Genomic DNA, 22,158 nt, shown 5'->3' with positions numbered 1-22,158 from the left:
CCAATAGTGTAATGATATCAGATTATAGCAAAGCCTTTTCTAGTGATATTTACCCTAAAATGTTGAGAATATTTGAATGTCAGCAATGCCAAAACTGGGGGGAGAGGGAAAGGTTTGGTTGTCCAGTGTGATATTAAAATTCTTTTTCAAGACCAGTAAAACTTGTGTTCTGCCTTACAGAACAGAGGCAGTTAAGGACTATGCCTTTACATCCAGGAAAGTGATAGGAGTTACAATGGCATGCTAGGGAATGGGGCATCAGGGAAGAAAGCAAGGCAGAGTAGTCTAGGAGGTAACTTGTTTAGCACCAAGTATCATAAGATATTAGACATTAAAGTCCTCCATCATTCAGAAAATGTTAAGTTCATCTTACACAGGCTACATATGTGAGAAGCAACTCAGGAGTGTCCTGCCTTCTTCACCAGGAAGAGGGAAGAAAAAAACAAATGAAACCAAAATCACACAAAGAAGTGTCAGTAACTGAATCCAAGGTTTTGTTTCAAATTGGGAATTGCAGGTGCATTCTGATATTGGAAAGAAAAGACACAGTAAGTATGATACATGAAAGGTGCATCTGTATACAGTTAACTGACAAAGTATATGCAAAACTTCTTAAGTATACTGGAAATACACATTTGCCTAGATCACACACAAGTTTTCCTATAGAGCTGAAGCTACAACAACCACAACAGCTGCAACACAATAAGCGTTGTATATTAAGACTGGTGTCTGCAGGATGCACTCCTAAAGATTTTAATCATTTAGTTCAGAGAAAAAAAAAATCTAAGCATTAGAAGAAAGGAGCAGCAAGACACTGCATGATGTATCACATACTGCAGTTTAACAAACAACTCTCGGCAGCAAGGCAGACACAAGTGCAGGCACAGACATATTCCCTTTCTGATAGCCAATTGTTCTGGTGAGACTTTCAGGTAGACCATGCAAACACATCATGAAGCAAAGCTAAGTGTGTGGCAGTGATGGCAAGCCATAAAGCAGAAAGGGACCATATCTAGCCTATGCTTCATTCCTAGGCACACTGTTCCTTCTTTTCCCTCACACCAGTTCCATTTTGGCCAGATTTGATTCAAATAAATTTATACCGAGTCTAGAAGAAGGGGAAAGGAGGGAAGAAGTTTTCTACTGGGTTAGTGAGTTAAACTGGTTCAGAGAAGCATCTACTGAGTGCACAAAACCAAGCCTAGAGAAAAGGTATCAGGAAGATCCCTTTCTTTCAGCAGCCATGAGATGCTAAGACAGCCCACTCCTATTGTGAAACCAGAGCTTCACCCCCTACAGCAAAGTCGCTTAGATATAAATTCAATCAGCAAATTTAGTCAAGGCACTAGATTAGTAGCCTTTAGTTGAGCTAACAATTGAGGTAGTTCTGCCCCTTATACATACACAGCATTCAGAAGTTGTCTTCTGTCTGTAAGACAAAGTGTGATTTTTAGACTACAAAAAGTCCATTCCTTCCTTTTCAACAGTAACTCAGCATAGATGATTCTAAACATTTTCTACAAAAAAAAAATAAAAAAGGTTGGGCTTTCACAAGTGACAGTTCTACATCCAAGTTAAATTGCCTCTTGCATGCAAACTGCTGACAAAATGGGAGAGTGGACTACAAGGTAACCTGAGGGTAGAATCTTCATTTTAGCGCACAGGAACTGAACTAGCACAGATATCAAAATATAAGACCAAGAGCATTCTGTGTAATTCTATCCAGTGCTGCCCCTATTAACACTGATACCTCCATGAGCCAATTCAACTCACTGATCTGACAAGAAACTTCTGAGTTTGTGAACCAATTTGATCATTAAAGAATCTGACCAAAGTCAGAACTGAGGCAACCAAAGGGGAAGTTAAGTGTTGTAAAGGGCAAGGAGAGGAAGAATTGAGAAGTCCCTTCTTGCAGCAGCTGTGAGCCTTTGTGTTACCAGGTTTTGCTTGTGGTCCCTGAATTACCTGTAAAATGGGATCTGTGAGGCAACAGTCTTTAGTTCTCATACTAAGGGATCACAGGCCATTAAGTTCACTGAGAATTTGGCAGCTCTGCACTTTTCCTAAAAAGGATTAGAATTGTGCTGTTGAAGTGTTTTGATTATCACCACTGCTATCAAAAAGCAGTATTAACTAAAACATGTAGCAGCTGAGAGTCTGCATAAAGGGAAACCCCACATCATTTAACTGAAGACTTCCATACTTGCAACAGCAAAGTGATTTGAATCCAAGCAGTTTCATCTATGCAACCTGTAAGTAGCTTACAGCAGTTCCAATGTTTTCTAGGCATTTATTTTGGCTTGCAGTCTATTATTGACAATTCTATGAAAAGAAAGATAGAGGTGCTCTCTTTCAGTCCAAGAGAAGAGACTATCATCAGGCAATGAGGTCCCAAATGGTAAGCAGCTGGCCCAGGTTTCAACAGCAGCCCTATGACAGGAATAGAAAGATTGGTATTTGCCTTTTTGCAGGAATACAGCGTTTACTACAACGATGCATGAAAGGAAAGCAAGTATCTGCAGACATTATCAACCCTGAAAACAGTGCCCAGCATCCCATATTCTTTAATGCTTGCCATTACAGTATCAGTCAGTATTGCTGCTGAGTTGTCAGTGACTGCATGTACTCATAGCATACAACAGGTTAGCACTGTTTCACATGAGTCAACAGCTCAACTCAAAAAAGAGTCAACTCAACTAAAGAAACAGCTCCATACATCCCAGTAAAGAGCTGAAACCTTCATTTCTCTGTACTGAAAGGATGAGCAACCACTCTGATTTTGCAGATCCATACTTGTAGACTTGTTTTGAAACTTGAAATACTCAAAAACTAACCATCCACGGTGCTATTCTTCTCTCTCACCTGAGGGAGTCTCAAAATGGGAGGGGAGGGAGGAGAGAGTGGACAGTGCTTCCCCAAGAGGCGAAGAGAAAAGACCCAAGGAAAAACAGCGAATCAGCAAGAGCCAAAAGGTGGCAGGTGAAGCAGTGATGTTATAAGGACAGAGTATTGGGTGCTAGGAGAAGGGGCAGAAAATAGAAGGAAGCTGGCTGCTACAGCTCAGAGAAGCCCCAGGGTCAGAGTCAAGCTCCTTGGAGCCTATCTCAAACAGGATGGAGGAACACAATATATCCTGGGGAAGGAGAGCTCTGCATCTGAGAAGTACTATTGTAGCAACTTACAGCTTAGATCTGCCTGTGCTTCAACTCACCTTCATGACACAGATGGACTTTCCTGCTCTATTAAGGACCGGCTTTTTTCCCCCACTTCTCTGTTGAATAGAATCACCATTTATAACCACTATGATTAAGGTTTCAAGCTGCCATTCCAGCCTTGTTTTGTAGGTTTGTTTTTACACCATTAGACAGCCAAACTAAGTATTTAGCATATCACTTAAGCACTCTCTTGGAAGGCTGCCTTTCTATTAACATTCCTTTTATGAGGCTGTAAATAGCATTTAGAATTAAACAAGCAATAACCCTCACTGTTTTGCAGCCACCCTTTCCTCAAAAATTGCACACCTTGCTGATTTTTAGCAAAAGTTAGAAAGACTTAAACTGTTCCTAAATATCACAGTCAAGAAGTTCTTCCCAAAAGTTTCTCATTGACTTAATGATAAAGACTTACAAATACTAATTGGGCACACCCACATTAAGGAACCATCAAAACTCACCAATCAAAAAACAACAGTAGATCATTAATCTGCAGAATAAGATCTTTTCTCAACAGGGGAGAAGGCTCAAAACTGCCTACTTTTAAAACAAGACTTAGAGGACACCCAAAGCTAATCTTAAAGAGACATTTCCCCTTTTCCAAGAACACTTTAAGAGGAAAAAAAAATCATGTAAAATAATTAAACAAGCTATTTTTTAAGTTACTTCTAGAGAAGCTGTACAGCCAGCAACCTATTTCACTTGACATATTTCGGTAGTAAGTTTTATGACAGACTACACTGAACACATGAACTAGAAGCTTCTTAGCCAGTACCACATGCCCAAAATTATAGTCCAAAACGAAGGGAGAAATATAGCTATTTAACATAATAAGAATGAGAGATTTAATTCCATTTCAGTATTCACTTTTACATATGTTCTTTAGAAGGTCCACTACTAAAGAGATACTTAGAGCAGAAAAGGCTGTAAGCAGCCCAAATGCTTGAGATATTTTCCCCCCTTTCGACTCCTGTCCCTCAAGCATTCCCTCACCTCCAAATGCTATTTTAAAGGATTTTCTTTCTCCAAATACACACATTCTGTCCTCTATCACTAACGATCAAGAAAAACAGCTTTTCCACGTTTTCTAAAAACTTGTTAGAGTTACAGTAGCATAACCGGAGTTAGGAAAACTGTCCTTGCAAACTGAAATTAAAGATGTCAGCACATTTCACTAGGTTAAATGGTTTTATGTACTAATTAAGCATCCACCCCTCAGAAAGTTTTCTTCTCCTGTCCTGTTTTCATACAAGGAGCTTCTCCTCTGAAGCAGTTAGTTTGCTGTCTGATTTCATACCGGGAGTAAAGCACCCCCAGCAATGAAGGTACTGAAAGATCCCACCAAAGGCACCCTGTTTCCATACCCATTATAGAAGGGGGGCAGCAGAGCGGCATTTCCCAGTTTCAGATGAAAACCGAGTTCCAAACGAACACTGCAAGAAACTATGTCCCAGTGACACTTAAGACACTCTCAGCACGTTTGGAAGAAGCAGCAGCCTCACTTTTAGATCTGTGAAACAATACTCAAGAATCGTATTTCTAAAATAAAGACTACAGGGGAAAAAAATAAAGACTGCAGATGCAAATTCCCATTTTCATATTAAAGCTGTCATTTGTACCACAGAGGCAGCTAAAGTGTTAGCCAACAGCAGGAGATGTAGCCAGTACAGACACGGGTGAAGTCCTTTGCTAATTTATTGACTCTTCATTACACAGTATCTCTCTCCCTATTTATTCGCCTTCTCATTCTCCTATGGGTTTCACACGCCAAATACGGTTCAAAGCAGACCCCACACAAGAATTTTTACCTTCGCATTAGCGTAGCGGGGGCTCGGGAACAGCGGGGCACAGCCCCCCAGCGCCTGCAGGTCTAGGGTCTAGCTAGTTAGTCCTCGGCGCTCTCCCAACAAACTCGGCGAGAGAGGCGGCTCCAGCAGCAGCCCGACCCGACCCCCACCCGCACCATGCCGCGGAGGCGCCGCGGCCCCGCGGGCACTCACCTCCTCCTCCTGGGCGGCTGCGAGCAGCGGCGCCCGGGCTGGCGAGGAGGCAGCGCCGGGGGGGGGGGGGGGGGCAGGCGGGCGGCGGCGACCGCCTGCCCGCGGCCCCACCCGCGCCGACCGTTAGCGGCCGTTACGGGGGGCGCGCGCGGAGCCCCTCCCCCCTCCCCCCCGCGGGCCGGCTGAGGAGAAACCGCCGCCGGGCTCCGCTCGCCTCCGCGGGCTCCGCAGCGCCGCGCCGCCCCCCGGCGCCGGGCCGGGCCGGGCCGGGCCGCCGGCGGGGCGCGAGGCGGGCGGGGGCCCTCTGGCGCCGGGCGAGGGGCCGGCGGCCCCCTCGCCTCCGCTCCGCCGCGGCGCGGACTCACCTCGTCGTCGTGGTGCTGGCAGTAGCTGGCGCGTTCGGGGAAGACGGAGAGGATGTTGTAGGGCGAGGCAGGGTAGGGCGGGCTGAGGGCGAGCGGCGCGGCGGGGCCGGCGGCGGCGAAGCGCTCGATGAAGTGGTCCTTGGTGAGGCGGACGCGCTGGTGCGCCCGCACGCAGTTGTCGCACAGGTGCTCCTGGCAGTCGAGGCAGCGGGAGCTGGCCGCGTTGCCCTCGTCGCAGGAGCTGCAGCGCGGCTCGCCCTGCCGGCTGTGCGGCCGCCGCAGCAGCAGCGCCGCCGCCGGGCCGCCGCCGCCTGCCGCCGCCGCGGGCGTCGAGGAGGGCGCGGAGGCGGCGGCGGCGGCGGGCGCGGAGCCGGCGCGGTGCGGCGGAGGCGGGCGGCCGTGGTGGCGGCTGTTGCCGCCGCCGCCCCCCGCGCCGGGGCCGGCGGCGGGGCCGGAGCCGGCGGCGCGGCCGTTCTTCTGCTCGTCGGCGGCGGCGGCCACGACGACGACGTCCAGCAGGTTGCTGAGGAGGAAGTTGGAGGAGGGCAGCGCGTCCATGCCCGAGGGCTCCGAGATCACCACCTTCTGGTCGCAGATGGGGCAGCGCAGCTTGAGCGCGTCCCCCGCGCCGGGGTGCCGCTGCGCCTCCAGGCACTGGCGGCAGAAGGCGTGCAGGCAGGGCAGGACGTGGAGCCGCCGCGCCGGGCCCCCGCAGGAGCCGCCGCCGCCCCCGGACGAGCTGGAGGTCTGCGAGGAGGACGACGAGGTGGAGGAGTTGGAGGAGAGGGGCGCCGGCGAGCCGCACATCTCCTTGCACAGCGGGCAGATCTGGAAGTCCGACTCGGGAAACGAAGCCATTTGCGACGGGCCTGGCGCGGGGGGTGGGGAGGAGGGTGTGCTGGGGGGGAGAAAATGTATGGGTCCCCTTCGCCTCCAAAAAAGTGTTGGGGGGGGGGGAGGAGGACGAGGCAGCGGGGGGCACTCGGAGCAGAGGGGGGAGAAGGTAGTTTTGCAAACGGCTTACGAGCAAGCTGGCATCGATTAGTCGTTTTGCCAAGTGGGATCGATTGGCCGGTTTTGCAAATACGGTGTCATCGATCCGGCGGTCTGCAGGGAGCTGGATCCTCGCCTCGTACCTCGCTGCTGGGGGGGGGGGGGTGTTATTTTTGGTATCAAGGTGTAGCCGTCCCGTTCTCTCTCAGCAAATGGATTCTCTCTTCCCCGCCATGTACTCAGCCCCCGATCCCCCGTTGCATTAGACAAATTGTATCGGTTCCCAGATTAGTCTATACCTGACACAGTCTTCTCATTTCCCCCTTGGGTCAGCAGTTTGACAACGTGGTTTGGTTACTTGTCTTCTTCCTAAACAGAAAGTGCATAGGCGCCAATCGCCTAATCCCCACCGCATCCAGCGGGGGCCAGACCTCCGTCCACCGGGCTGGGCTCCGGGTTGCAGGGCCGGAGGGGGGTCGGGGCGGCAGTGCAAGTCCCCCCGGCCGGGCCGGGAGGAGACGGGCGGGGGAAGCCGGCTTAAACTCAAGTTTCACTCTGTCTTCTTGGGGCGCTGTTTTTGTTTTTTGCTTTTTTTTTTTTAAAGCTCCTCTTTGCCTTTAAGCCTGCGCTTGCCGGGGGGGAAGGGGAAATCTCGGCTCAGTTCCCCCTCCCCGGTTTTGCAATCCGGGGCAGCTCTAGGAGAGAGAGAGGCACTGAAACACAGAGGCCAGGCGGACTTCTCCGGCTCCAGTCCTCCCCCGCCGACGCCTACTCCCCCACCGCATGACTGGGGGGTGGGGATGGAGGGCGGCGTTGGTGCCCACCCCAGCGGCAGAGCCGCACGCCGGCGGGACGCGGAGGAGAGGGAGGAGGAGATGGAAAGGGAAGAAAAGGGATCCGGCTCTAGGGATGGCTAGCGAGGGCAGCCCCTCGCTGCTCGCAGTCCCGGCTCCTGCTGGACGCCTTGCTGCGAGCCCTGGCTGAGGGTCTGCGGAGGGCAGCGCCGAGCCCGCAGCGGCCCTGCCGCACGCCGTGCCCGGAGGGGCGGCTCGGCTCGGCCCGGTCCGCTCGCCGGCGGCCGGGTCAGCGCCGCGGGCTCGGCGCGGCTCGCACACGCTGCTGCGGCCGCGGCCGGGCAGAGGAGCAGCGGCAGGTCCCCGCCGGCCTCCCTGAATTATTCATGGGGGGTGTATTATATTCGCTCGCACAAATTGGAGCCGCTGTGCAATGCTATCCGAGAGCGCTACGCTCGCCCCCTCCTTCTCCTCCTCCTCTCCGGTTCTCGCTCGCTCTGAGCCCCTGCAGCGCCTAGGATCACATTTCCTTTGTCATCTCGCCTCTTCGCGTGGTGTTTTATTGAGAAAACAAAAATAATATAAAACCCGAAAAGGGGGGGGGGGGAGCAGCAAAAAAAGCAAAACGCCCGCCTCCCCCGCGATCCGCCGCGCCGGAGCCCCGCGGCCCCGGGGGGTGAATTAGCAGGAATTACTCACTGATGCGGCAGCGCCGTCCCGGGCGGCGTGGGATCCGGGGAGAGGCATCGCGCTGCGGAGGGGCCGGGCCGCCCAGCCCCGGCCTCAGGGCGCGGGGGAGCGCATGGCCCGGCGCGGCCCGCGGCGCTGGCGGCAGCGCTGCTCCAGCCCCGCTGCGGCCGCCGGGCACTGGGGCGGCGCGGCGGGCGGGAGCCTTTTAAGCTCCGACGGCGCGGGCTGACTTCCGCCGGGGCGGCGGGGCGGCGCGGGCAGGAAACACCAGCCCCCCGGCTGCCGCCGCCGCCGCGCGTCGCCCCCGGCGCCCGCGGCTCCCCGGCGGCGTTTCGCCCCGCTTTGGGGTCTGGGGCGCGGGCAGCGGGCGGCTTCCCGGCCGCTCGCCACGCTTTCGGCGTTAATTGTTTTCTCGTGCCGGTTCTCCTGCCCCTCTCTGTGCCGCCCTGGTTGGTGCCGGGTTTGCTTTTGCACGGGGGGGGGGGTTGCTGCTGGCCAGGGTCAGGCCTGTCCTCTCCTTTAAACTGACGCGATGAAGTTAGCAAAAATTAGCGTTGATCCCATTGTTTGGTTGCAAAACCAAACTTATAGGGAAAAAAAAAAAACAATTATTTTGTTTTAATGAAGCGCTCCAAAGCTGCTAAAAGCGAAGTTTCAGCTGCAGCAGTAGCTCGGAACGGTTGAGTGGCCAACCTCTTGTTTTAGTAGGGCTTGTAACTAGCAAACAAGGATGCATGGTATTTTGCCCTTATCAAGGAGACTGGAAATACTGTTTAAAAACACGAAATTGGCATAGGGATTGGAAAGCAAATACTGAAAACAGGGAAGGGGACATTCAGAACAGTAAATGAAAGCATTGTATCTAAGCAAAATAAACTCAAAATAAATGAGTGTTTATAAAGATCTAACAGCAAATGATAATAAGCAAGGAAAAACACAGAAAAGAAAAGTGGGCTATTGAAACATACTGAATGATGTTTCTCCTCTGCTTAGGCCTTAGACATACAAATAATTATGCACTTACTTAAATTGTCTACTCTAAAATAAAAATGTCTTTTGTCTTTTGTTGGCAGGTACTGAATAGCGAGGGTGTCTCCAAAAGCCTTTCTGAGAACAGAGAAACTTAAGAGTGCAAATGTTCTTATGCCAGACCAAGCAATGGGAATAGGTGATGAAGCCAGTGGGGCAACTAATATGCATTAAATTATAAATAAACATGAATATTTATTATGCCCCTCAGTGGTAGTATATTAAGTTGGGAACTTGCCTTATGTATCAGTAAAGGATTTGGCTTGGGGGCTGTGTTCTTTATATTACATATGCATATGTCCACATTTGAGCATGCAGGTGAAACCCACCACAGCTTTGACTAGCAAAGGTTAAAAAAATCATTGAGCCTTGACTCAACTCTGTTTATTTGTACTGTGGTTGTTGCAGAGGATTATGATGCTGCAGTGCTTGTCCTTTTCCAGATGAAGCCAGTTGTGAAGAACAGTAACTCCCTGGACAGCAAATGCACAGTTGATCTGCTTGAGTTTCCCAGATAACATTTTCCACCAGCTCCCTCAATAGAAACCATCATCATCTGCATTCAGAAATATTGGAATTGGGCAGAAATCCCCAGATGCGTGTCTCCAGGCATATCTGACACCCCTGCCTTCCCCTGTGACAGCTGTTTGCTTTTCAGCTAACAGGCTGAAAAGGGAAATTCTGTGCTTCCATGCTTCAAGTGGCTCTAACAGGGTTCATGAGGCTACCTATATGCTGAGGAAGGTCCTTGCTGCTGACAGGATCCACTGTATTTGTGCCAAAGCTCCTGAACCTCATTTACAGCTCACAGCTTACACCTCCCGGAGCTTGTAAAAGTCTATAAGCAAGTCAGTGTCTCTGAACAGTGGGTCCTTATTCTCCAGCTATCATCCTCCTATTTGAGCACCTCTGTCTTTCCAAATTTAAGGTCTTTTTTTCTCCTCCTTCCACCCACCTCCAAAGGAGTGCAACATTTAGTGGCTTGTTTCGATTACGGGTGTCTTTCTATCTTCATTGTGAAAAACACTGAAGTACAGCTGAACGGAATATACCAATATTGCACTCAGTTCTGAAACATTAGCCACTGGAGCACTTGTGTGCTCAACTACACAGCAGATAGCATTGTGAGTTTTTCTGCTTAGCGCATTGACTTGATGTTTTTGGATCCAATTAATTCATTCTGTTAAAAAAAAAAAAAATCTCCTAGCTCTTCTCAGGTAGAACGAGGCCTCAATATATTTCATTTGTTTTTTAACCCAACGAAAACACTGGTGAGTAACAGCACAAGGGCGACAGAGGAAGTATGAGAATCTTCAGGTTCCTTGGTAGACAGCAGGATGAGAACTTATTTTTATAATTTTTCCCTGGGAAGCTAGTACCTCGCATTTACCCTTTTTGTTTTTTAAAAACAAAAGAACAATAGCTATCCTGGTTAGCAGGACTATTGTCTCTCAGTGTCAAATAAATTAAATCTTACTGCTTACGTGAGTGTCTGAGGCATTTCTCTGTATTCTCTGCTCATTCGCCTTTGTGTTACTCTGGTGAGGTTTCTCTCATTTATTGCCTTCTCTACAGTATTTTCCCCTCCCCTTTCTCTCATCTTTCTTCCGTCCTCCATTCATATGCTGTTGCTAGTCTGAATTTGAAACCATATAAAGTTTGTTTATAGGCAAGTACATCATCGAAACTGTTAAAATCATGATGGTGTCATGATCACATCATAACTGTGTTGAAATATTGAATGTTAAAAGATTCTGACAATGTTAAAATTTGGGCACAATAGCCCAGATCTTCAGAGACACCTAACTAGCATCAAAATACCTCTGACGATATGGGCCAACTTCCATCTAGTTGGAAAAATCTGTATTTGTCTGTCCTTGACTAACTGTCCAGCTACTGCAGCTGAACTGTGCATTTAAATATATATATTTTTCCTCCCTTCCCCCCTCCCTTTATTTCAGTGGAAAATAGGACACTGGGACAGAAGACTGCACCTGAGTCACTCTCTAGCATCTGCTTCAGATGTCGGGATGTGCTTTCCACTGTCCATACTGAGAAGCTTCATTTGCTTGAAGGAAAGCATCTGCTTTCTGCCAGCAGCACTACAGGACAAATGAACTGTGTTCCTGCCAAAAGCAATACAGCTGGAAAAGCCCGGGGTCTGAAGGTTAAAAGCTTTGTTAAATAGAACCAGGTACAGTAATTGTGGGTTTGGAGATATTTTACTGTGATTTTAGAGGCAAACATAAGGAGCTCTCCCCTATACCACCTGTGTAAAATGGTCCAGCAGCCAGATAACTTTGCCCTGTTACGTGCAGCACTAAGGCAGCGTGCCAGCTCAAAGCAGGTTGGGCTTGCGAACAGAAGTAGCTGCGTAGCTGGTGACTCAATCCTTGAATGTGCACTGGTAATGATAAACATACAGGACCGAACTGTGGTTGTCATTGTTGCTGTTCTGCATGTCGAGCCCCAGAAAATATTCCCATCTCCAGTCATGCTATCCCGAAAGAAGTCTGCGGACATAAAAAGCCAGGATGGTAGTTCATCATTTCTGCATAGTATTTTCTAGTGCTTATAAAGACCTACAACTCTGCCTGTCCTGATGTCCTCAGGAATCCCCTTCCATATTTATTTGTTAACAGTTACCAAGAGTGACGAGGCACAGCACCGCATCCTACGTGGATCAGTGGTCTCCTAGGCTCACAAACTCAATTGGCAAATCGATGTGTGAAAGGAGAGCTTCCAACAGAGCTCTCTGCAGGCAAAGGCTTACGCAAGACCTTGAGGCTGGCATAGTCTTTGGGGATTTCACATTTGTCAAATAGTCCTGAATAAATGAAAGACAGGAAGGTTTTCTTGTTTTTTAGCTCAGTGTTAGCAACTTATTCATGACACTCAGAGGAATATCCATCTTTTCTTTGGCTTTCAGCACGGTTAGACTACATGGACAACTGCACCAGTTAAGTCCAGCCACTTCAGCTCTGATTTGTGCCTCCCCCCCCCCCCTTTTCTCATTTTTCCTCTTGCAAGCACAAACTTCTAAATTTGCCTCAGATTCCAAATTTGCCATGCCTGCTCTTGCATACTGACTTTCGCTCAACCATATATCTGTCATTGGATCCATTAGTAAGTACAGTAGTAAGTTAAACTTTCTGCATGTGTTGCTGAGCTTTCTGTTGCTCCTATATGGTATGTTGGATCTGGAGCAGGGTGGAGGGCTAGGGAGCAAAGAAGCAGTAAGTGTTGTCCCTATGGTATAAATCATCAGGAACTAGCTTGCACAGCATATTAATTCAAGCTCTTGACACTGCCTCCTCCACCCATCCATCTCCCCTACAGCAGGGTCACCTTGAGTTTAAAGATGTGCTTGTTAGGATGTGATGGGATCCAGAGGGGAACAGAGGTAGCCTCCCCCTATACACATGTACAGCAAAATCTGTAGAGCTTGTTGGTGTGTATGTAACTTTGTAGCCTTATACCCCTAGAGGGCTGGCTTTGGGAAGCAGGGGTCTTGCACTCTAACAGCTGAAATTGTTTTTAAGGCCAGAGACAGGTTTAGGGATTGGTCTTCCACTCTTCATTCCCAGAGAGAAGCAAAACCCTACCCTCTTTCCCAGCTGCACAGAGCTCTACAGGCTGTTGATGCAGAGGTGTCATTTTTGGATGTGCAAAGGTGGCTTTTTTTTTTTTTTTCTGATGTGTTTTGGATTTTGGATGCGTAAAGGTTTTTTGTCTATAACTATAGAGTCTCCCAGGGCACCTCTTGTGCTTTAGTCTCCTTCTAGCTCTCCTACCACTTGGTATACACCTGAGAGGTAACTAAGTGATATTTTTTTTTTCCATGCATCATGACTCATTCTTATTCCTTTCAGAAATACTGGCTGAAAATTGTCCCGTTCTAACCATTTAGTGTTATTTCGCATAACAAGGACTTTTAACACCTTTACTCCTCAATAGCTCTAAAACTTCAGTTTCCTCTTCCAGACTTCTCAAATCTCTTCTGCATTCATCATCTGTTCAATCAAATCTCCCATTAGACTAAGTACCTGTGTTGGCTTTACTCTCTGATGAGAGTGCAACTATTGCCTTCCAGGATAGGCTCAAGGCCAGAAGATGCAAATGTCTTTTCTTCTCACCCTGACTCTTCCCTAACCCTGTCACAGCTCTCAAACCTGATGCCTACCCTTAAGCATGGTCTAAATCCAGGTTTTGGGACACAGGGAAGTGACTTCACTGACTGGATGTTGGACTTCATAAAACATGTAAAAACTGATGCTGGAGAAGTGTTAAAGGCTCTCAGACTCACCTTCAAAGAAATGTCCCATTAGATCACTTCTCCCTTCAGGAAAAGGCTTGGCAGAGTAAGTATGTCTTGTAAACATGCTCCACAGGTCAAGAAATGCAAGCTCTGAGCAGCTGGAGGTGGAAAGCAGGTGCCAGCATTATGGGCTAATAATTGCAAATGTTTTGTTATTAGTCTCCTGTTTCATGACATTGCTGCTCCTCTTATACCTCAGTTAGCATTTATCCTCTCCACACTGTTAACTCAGCTGTAACTCAAAAGTCATCCTTACCTTCATTCTTGTTCACATCCGCAAGATCCTTTTACTCAGTTGGGGGAGTGCTTTTAACTGCTAGAGGTGGTATATGCTAACGCTTAAGGGAGAATAACTTGTCAGCTGCTAACGCTTCCCCACAGCTGTGTAAACTCAGGGAGCGGGCAGCTGTTCCCCTCCAGATCTGGCTGCAGGAGCTGGAAGCCCTGGCACCCTCAGCTATTCATTACCAACCCCCAGTTCAGCCCCTAAAATGGGACGTGTGAGTGTCCCCTAATGCGCTGCGGCACGGCAATGGCTGACCTTGGGCGGGAAAGGATGAGGCGCTTGTATAGTCTGTCCAGAGGGACACTAATATCTTCAAGCCCTTCAGCTGTTTGTGAGGAGACATCATCTATATCTTAAGGCTGCGTTCATGCGCTGCGTTCATGCGCTGCCCAGCCCCTCATGCCTCCTTGTGACTGCCCTGTGGACCAAGTCAGACTGCTTCTCTCCCAGAGCTGTGCAACATTACTCCATGAGCGTTGGCAAACCGCAGCCTGGAGACAGTGGGACGTGCCTTCAGATGATTTTGTGTCACGTGTGAGTGAGTGTAGCACTAATCCTGACCTGCATTCAGGTGCTACTGTCTACCGCGGCTGCTCTGACCAAGGCAGGTTGGTTCCAGAGGTGTGACTTCAGTGCTGAGAGAGAAAACCAATGGTATTTCTGCAATGGCCTCAGGAGGAAACACTTTGAACTAATCTGGACCTGAAATGTGCAGGGTTTTATACATTGAAACAAATGCCGGCAGTGACGGTACATGCAGTGGTAATATGCTCCTTTATGAGAGTGAACAAACAAACAAGCAGGCATGCAGGGCGAGAACTGAAGCTTCTGGTTCACTTGAGTATTTATTATAGTTATAATTGCCTTTCCTGTAGGCAAAGCTGTAAGACGGACTCAGAGGAAGCTTTTGCTACCTTGTGCCATGGAGTTGCTCCAGACTCAGGTTACAGGATGAGGCATTTGTGCGCTTGCCAGAGATGCGAGAGGTCAGAGTCTCAGATCCCGGCTCCTCTGCGAGGTCTCTGGGAGCATGCCGTGACCCATGAAGGGGCCTTTCCCCTCCTCGCTGCTCCGTGAGGGAGCCGAGAAGCTCTTGCTTGGGCAGCTTCCCCCGGCAGTGGGAGCGGCCGGAGGTCCCTGGCGCTACGTGGGGGCTGTCATCTCTCCTACGTGGGACCCCGGCAGCACCCATGCAGCCCTTTGTAAAAGTGCACTTACAAAGGCAGCCAATTACTCATGTCACAACACAAAGCCCCTCTCACGCACCGCTGGGAAAACACACGGCTGCATCCCCCTGGGTTAGAGCCTCCTCCCAGAAAATGTGCCTCAAGGAACCTCACGTTTCTTGGAAGCTATTAAATGTCCCTTTGCAGCACGCCTCGCTTCTGCGCGCAGAAGTGCCATGCGCCTGTTGGTATCAATCCTTTCCAATACACCTCTGCCACAGGAGCTATAAACAGGCTGGGGAACAAGACAAAGGGAAGCTCTCTTAAAATGGAGGATACCATGGATGCTGTTTGCAAGAGCGAGAACTTTAAAGGGAAGGCAATGAGTCAGGGAAATTTTAAAACTGTCGGCCCCAGATGCCCAGATTTGCCTGACATTGTAGGTCTCAAGCAGGGGAACCCTGCGCCACTGAATATCTTACTAAAGCAGAGCGTCGTCTCTCCTTTCAAATGAAAAACACATACATTCACTATGATGGATGGCTACTGGGAAGAGAAGTTTGTGCGTCTCCTGCTTGCTAGCCCCAGAGCTGCGGCAGTGCGCCGAGCCTGACAGCCCCTTTTGTGAACTGCTGCTTCGCAGTACAGATGCGCATTTTTTTAAATAAAAGCATCTATGGGGGTGGTGCGGGGCTCGGCAGCGCAAACCCTACCCTTCCTCAGGGTTTCAGAGCTACCACCCTTTGGATGCGGCTGCAAACCAGTCGAGTAAAAATAAGGAAGGAGGGAGCGAGCCTCAGGAAGCCAAATCCAATGGCGGGAGCTGCATCGCAGGAAGCTCTCCCAAGATGGTGGGGTGTGGGCAGGTGAAGAAGATCAGAGGCGTAGGAAATCGGGGAAACAGATGTGGCTGTGCCAGGCTGAGGGGAGGGAGCTGCCGAGATGCGGGGACGGCATTCCCATGCCTTCCCATCTGGCGGTGAAGGAAATTATGTAAAGTGGAGGGGCGAGGGGCCCCCTTGCTTTCTCCTGCAATTCTTTTCTCCCCGCACTTCCCATGATGCAATTAAAGAGCGGCTGCTGACATCATCATGCATGCACGCTGAATGCAGCCATTGTGTCTAGCCTGCGGGGCTCGGCTATATATAGATTAGTTGCCAATCTCTGCTATGTATCAGCAGGGAAGACACCCAAGGAATTAAGTGAGCAGTTGCACTGTAGGACTCCTGGCTTTTGTCCCACAGCCTTGAGACATGACAGACTATGTGGTGGAACTAGAAATAATCAAAGGTAAGTGATTTGGATATCGGACCAGGGAACTTCTGAAGGATTGATTTGCTGCAGGTTTTTTCTAGTGGTAGGAAAGCAGCCTTCTAGGCTATGGTGCAAAAAGCAGAGACAATTTGACCTGCACATGCTGCTAGCTTCTTTCAGGTAAAAATAAATGGTTAGTCAGTAATCTCCCCTAGCCAGTCTGTATGCCAGGCTACATTATGTAGGATCTATTTCTCCTTGGCCTCAGGTAGATGGAGAAAAAACAGCTGTCTGGGGATTGTGTTTTGGCAGGAGGTGACAGGAGGTGGCTGAGCCAATCTAACAGCTCAGCATTTCAGAAAGGGGCAAGTCCCACTCCTTCCTCCAGCTCCAGCTCCTGCCCTTTGCTGCTCATTGCCAGACACCCCAGCAGCTGTCAGCAGGGCCTGATGAGTGCTCGCACGAAGGAGACGGTGGGACCAGGGAGCCAGGAGAGCAGGAGAGAGTTGGGGTCCTTGGAGTCAGGCAAACTCTCTCCTGTTTGGCAGATTGGCTCAGACAATTTGAGGGACTAAACTGGGCAGCACTGTTAGTTTTTTTTCCTTCTTATTGACTTCACTCAAGGCCAAATTCCAACTTGGCTGTGGCCACTAGCAGCTTTCTCAACCGTTTCATAAAGCCCATACCAAGGTGATGAGAGCACGTGCTGCCTCATCCCCAGGCATTGGCTTTCCTGGCCTTATGCTGCTCTCAGGCAGGTCACAGCTGCTCTGTTCCTAACGGGTGTTCAGGTCTTCACTCGGTAAATGGTACTTTTTGTTGCTCTGGCTTCTGTTTGGCATTTAAGAATGAGCCAGGTGAAAGTGTTTATCTCCTGTAGCCCCTGGAGGAATGGCTGTTGCATTTATAACAGACAGGGCAAAGGCTACCAGGAGAGTTTTGAAAATATCCATGAATGGAGGTTCCCCAGCCTCTCCGTGTCCCTGTTCCCATGCCTGACCCCCCCCTCTCACAGCGAAGAATTTTTTCCTTAGGTCCACGTAGGATTTCCCTTCCTGCAACTTGTGGCTGCTGCCTATTGGCCTTCCAATCTTCTCCAGGCTAAATAAACCCAGTTCCCTTAGCCTCTCTTCATACATCATGCTCCAGTCCTCTAACCATCTTAGTGATCCTCTGCTGGACTTGCTCCAGTCTGTCCCTATCTTCCTTGTCCTGGGAGCCCAGCACTGGACAGAGTACTCCAGGTGTGTCCACAGTACTCGACCTGCTTGCTATGCTCTTGCTAATCCAAACCAGCATGGAGTTAGCCTTCGTCCCAGCTGACTCACGTTCAGCTGGTTGCTCAGCATGACCCCAGGTCCTTTTTTGCATAGCTGCTGCCTAGTTAATTGGTCCCCTGCTGTTGCAAGGAGCTATGCCAGGCAGGATGCAGGACTTTGCCTGTGTCCCTGTTGAACTCCATGAGGTCTCCTCCTCATCCCATCTGGTCCCATGGATTGGTGTATGTCCAGCTATGCCATGTGGTCCCTAGCTTGACCCTCCTCCAGGGTGGGGAGTGCCTCTCTCCCCTAGCCTGTGGCACTGGGCTCAGTGAGCTGGGCACCCTGAGAGCAGGCATGGCCAGCAAGAAGGCAGTGGATGAGCCTTTTCCAAGTCTGTTGTCAGCAGGTCACTCCTCAGGTGCCAGCTGGCAGGAAGCTGTGTGCCAGAGCACATCACAGCTCAGAAAGATGGCACCACGTCCCCATACACAATCCAGGAAATGAGATGTCTTTTAAATACAAAGCAACTGTGTTACAGTTCTTGCCTGTTCAGGTGAAGTCTGCCTTTCTCTCAGATGATAGTTGCAGCTGCTGCTGTGGAGTGAAAACATCTCGGTTTATACGGACTGTGAGTGCTCACACAGCAAGTCAAGATGGCACCAGGTAATTCGTCACTGGGGTGTCCTGCAGCACCCAGCCTGCTCTTGCTGCATGCATCTGATGCTGGGGGCAGCAGAACCGTCCCCAGCGTAATTACACACTATTCAGCATGTTTCTAAGTCAGGATTTGGGAGACACTGACGTCCTTCACCAGCAGTGGTGTGAGTGCCTATGTATTGCATTTTCCGACAGGTCCGGGTGTGCTTTTCACTTATTCAAGCAGAGAACAGAAACAATATCATGGTTTTATGTCTCACCAGCCAAATCCAAACAGGGTAGTACCTGGAAAGATGCTAATGGCACACCTCAAGTCAGGTATCGATCAGCAGATCAAACACAAACCTAGTTGAAGTTGATGTGTGTATAAAGCAGCCTTCAAATAAAAAAAAAAAGGAGCAAGTGAATATCCCTGTGCAATGTGATAGCTACTACTGGACAAGCCGCCACTCACAGCATCACAACTAATGTCGTGCAGCTCAGAAAACGACAACCCGGCAGGCTCCAAATACTGCTTATAGGGGACAACACAGGACAGGGAGAATTAATGACTGCAATTAAAATTGCAGAACTTTGCAGGGAACTCTCCAAGATCAATCCATGGTGTTATAATCTATTTTTCAAACACCCACATTTGAGACTAACTAGACCAACTACTTACGGATGCTCCTCAAGCAGAAGGAAAAGACTTGTTATCCTACACCATTGCTAGAGTTAGCAGCCTGACGTGTTTCAGTTTCTATTGTACTGGATATTCTTTTTTTCTTGCACATATGTTGCAGAGTGAGTGAGAGAGACAATTTTGGATGAGAATCTAGTCTAATCTAAGCTTTTCTAGCATGGCTACCTTTGTCACTAAAAACAAAGGTGGTGACAGAGCAGATGGAGAATAGTGTGGTATTTATGGAGATACCAGGGAGTGTTTTGTATTTCCTGGATACAAATAATGTTTCTACTTCTATTACTTCTATTACTTGGTAATAGATGTACTGGAACCAATCTCCTTCCAGTCATTGTCTTGTTAAATCACAGATATGGCAAACCTTAATTTTTTGAACTGGTTTTGTATCAAGACTTGATATTACTTGACACAGCACCCTAAAAGCTTCCATCTACCCGGGGAATTACATTTTGTTTTTAAGATGGAAATGTTTTAAACTTCCTGGAATATTAAATACCTTCCAAAGATACTTTGAATATTGGTCAAAAGCATGGCTGGGGGATGATTAACTATGTGACTGTCGAAACAGAAGTCCCAGGACACTGATCACCTCCAGGAAACTGGGCATCTCAGGAAAATTAAAATACCTGGTCCTGACCTAGTACCTAGTAGCCGAGAGTTCAGGCAATATCTGCCTTGCCCCGACTGCCTTTAGGTACCTTGCTGTGATGACCCTGGCATGAAGCTGCTCTGAATTGAATTCACCTATTTGTCTTTTTATATGAAGTTTTATTGAACTTCTGTTTTCTCACTGTGCAGATCCAAATGGTGGGTGAAAAACTAGCAACAGTAGCTTCTCAGTAGCTAAACCGAAGAGCATTCCCTTTTAGCAAAGCCTGAAGTGCTGATTCTCTGCTGACCTGATAGGCTGAGGGTGTCTCCGAAAAACCATAAATAATTATCTGATCCCAACGACAGCAATCTGCAAAGCTATGAAGCCATCTCTGCTTTATGGGCTTCTGATAAAAGCGCATTGCGTAATACCTCAGGCTTTTGGGTATAGAAACTGTAGCTGGTACGTAAGGCTGAATACATACCTTATCCACCTTGAGGCCAAAATAGCCTGACCTTTGGATGATCTTCGGAAGATGATGAATAATGTATTGCGTCTCCCAGAAGGCTGAGTTCTGCCCATGCAATAACTGACAGTTTTCCTGACATCAACCGGGTGTGTGAACTTGTATCTTTTGGAAAAAGGCTCTGAGACTATTGAGGGAAAAAACCTGCAGGGAGGGGGAAGGGCCACTTAACAAGGAAGTCAAAAACTGTTGTAATTATAAAACAGGCCCGAGTCTTGGGACAGCCTTGCCATTTTGCAGTGTCTGCAGTGCTGGGATTCTCCTGAGCACAGTAAAATCTATCAAAGAAGAAACATCAGCAAGACTGGAGAGAGACAGCAGGAACCGAGGGCTACAAGAGCACTTCTGTGAAGTTAATTAGCATTACATTTGTGTTTGTGGGGGAGCAGATGTGTGAGCAAGAGCATACATTTATGAGATCACTCGGAAACTCCTGAAGAAGCTCTCCCTTTCCGTTGGCAAATGGCAGACGGAGCCCGCACTGGCAAATATACTCGCTGTTGTGAATTTAAGTGTCACCCGTTAACAGAAAATACAACGTTACAGGACAAAGTCCCAGTCCTTTGCTTCAAAGAAAGCTCCAGGCTGAAGCAGCCTGGCTGCCTACCATCTCCAGCTGTTTCCCGTGGGGGTCAGGCCTGGCACCCAGGGTGTCCTCAGGACTCTTACCCCAGACTGCAGCCTGGACGTCACGGTGGGGGTAACTGACTGTGCACCGGCACCAGCCCCAGGCTCTCAGCTACCCTGGGGGCATCTGCAACGTGTTTGGTAGCTGGGCGGCTGGCAGCGCCATCCGGCTTCTTCTCCGTGGGCATCGGCTGTGGTCGGAGCAGCGCGTGCCCGTGCCACAACCCCAGTGCGCAGTTCAACATTCACTTCTTAAATTACAATATGTGTTTATACGTGACAAATGTCTTAGCTGAAGGGCCTTTTGGGGAGCAGCAATGCTGTGGGGAAGCATGTGTTCTGCCAGTATAACTTTGCTGAAGCCAGTGCAACATCTTCTCCTGAAAAAGCCTGAGCGCAGGGGACTGTATCACTTAGCAGGATGGAACAACTTGCAGATAAGAGCACGATCGTATTTTAAATTGTAATAATAATAAAATCAGTGCTTCTCTATAACTTATTACATATTCCTTATGCCTAACATGACAGCCCTTGTGTTCCTTAAGTGCTTTGCTCAATTACAATCTTAAGTACTCGTGTGGTTTTAAGCACCTGGTGGGCTTGGCGTGGCTGACTTGGCTGGGGTGCTGTTGGTGGGTACGTGGTGCCAGGATTACGTTCCAGATCATCCCAGAGTCCAACCAAGTACAACCGCTGCTTTTGACTCAACTGTGTTTGGTCTCTCAGAGGTTTTATCTTCTGACACAGGTCTCTGAAGTAAGCATTGCTCCCAGGACTTCTCTGTGCCTTTAGCCGATAACATCCGTCCTGTTGAGACTTGCTGCGTGGGCTGCGGGGCAGGAGCGGCCCTTGGACTCACTGGCTGCCCGAGGCTGCCGCTGTCTTTTAGTGCCGCAGCTTGGACAGCGAGACGGGCTCCCCAGGACGGAGGGACCCGCGCTGCTCTGCAAGGAGGCCAGATCGGAGGAAAGCGGTGTTAGCGAGCTGGGCAGCCGGGGCCTCGTGGTGGAGGTCACCGCTCAGCGCGCGGGAGAGGGACCCACCGTCCTGGGTGTTTACGGGAGGAGATGGCTGACGGTGGCACGCTTCGGGGAGGGGAGGTTAGACACGAAACTGCTCTCAACCGTGCTTGAGCCAGCATCTCCTCTCACCAGGGAAGACGACAAATTGTTTGTTAAATTATTTAAGATATTACTGACTGGTTATGAATTATTCAGGGGGTTATTATTTACCACTGGGATGGCAACGTAGCATAGGAAATCCCAAGCCTTTCAAGGAAGCCGAGGCCAGCCATGGCTCACAGACACCCTGGTGGCTCGGCAGTGACTGAGGTGGTGGGCTCTGGCATGGTGCGAGCAAGGCGCGTTTTGAGAAAGCCTCCTGCTGCTCTGTCCAGCTCTGCGTTTATTTACTCTTTGCCTGATGGAAGGGCTAAGGACCCCTTCGTGCCAGGCGCCATATAAACTTATCACAAAGACCATCCCCATCCCAACAATTTGCTACCTATTACTATGATTTTCTTATTAAACTATTTTTAGGTAGGAGAGGATGCAGCTAAAGCAAGAATATGCTAGTTCTCATCAGCAAATGCATATGTTTGCTTTATGTTTTTGCTCTGTTGAAGATGTTTGAAGTTTTTTATCCTGGCCCTTTACCTGCCCCTTTCCAGCCTCCACCCTGTTTTGGGGTTTTTAGCTTTCTGTTT

The 22,158-nt window shown here is 49.1% G+C and overlaps 1 protein-coding gene and 1 long non-coding RNA gene across 2 annotated transcripts in view; both read right to left on the bottom strand.

The window, feature by feature from the left end:
• Nucleotides 1–6,458, bottom strand: part of TRIM71 (tripartite motif containing 71) — a 56,903-nt gene extending 50,445 nt beyond the window's left edge. Inside the window, exon 1 of the mRNA XM_067292460.1 lies at nucleotides 5,578–6,458. Coding sequence (XP_067148561.1) covers nucleotides 5,578–6,435 — 858 coding nt within the window. The 5' untranslated portion in view covers nucleotides 6,436–6,458. The remainder of the gene's footprint in view (nucleotides 1–5,577) is intronic.
• On the bottom strand, nucleotides 2,277–5,132 carry LOC106491182 (uncharacterized). The gene is made up of 2 exons (XR_001293731.1): nucleotides 5,021–5,132; nucleotides 2,277–2,430 (listed from the first exon to the last, which is right to left on the bottom strand). It is a non-coding gene; the product is annotated as an uncharacterized lncRNA (long non-coding RNA).
• Nucleotides 6,459–22,158: the final 15,700 nt, after the last annotated feature.

This window comes from Apteryx mantelli, chromosome 2, assembly GCF_036417845.1.
Source record: "Apteryx mantelli isolate bAptMan1 chromosome 2, bAptMan1.hap1, whole genome shotgun sequence".
Taxonomy (NCBI): Eukaryota; Metazoa; Chordata; class Aves; order Apterygiformes; family Apterygidae; genus Apteryx; species Apteryx mantelli.
Note: the sequence above shows the minus strand (reverse complement) of the source record. Positions and strands in the feature narration are given on the sequence as shown.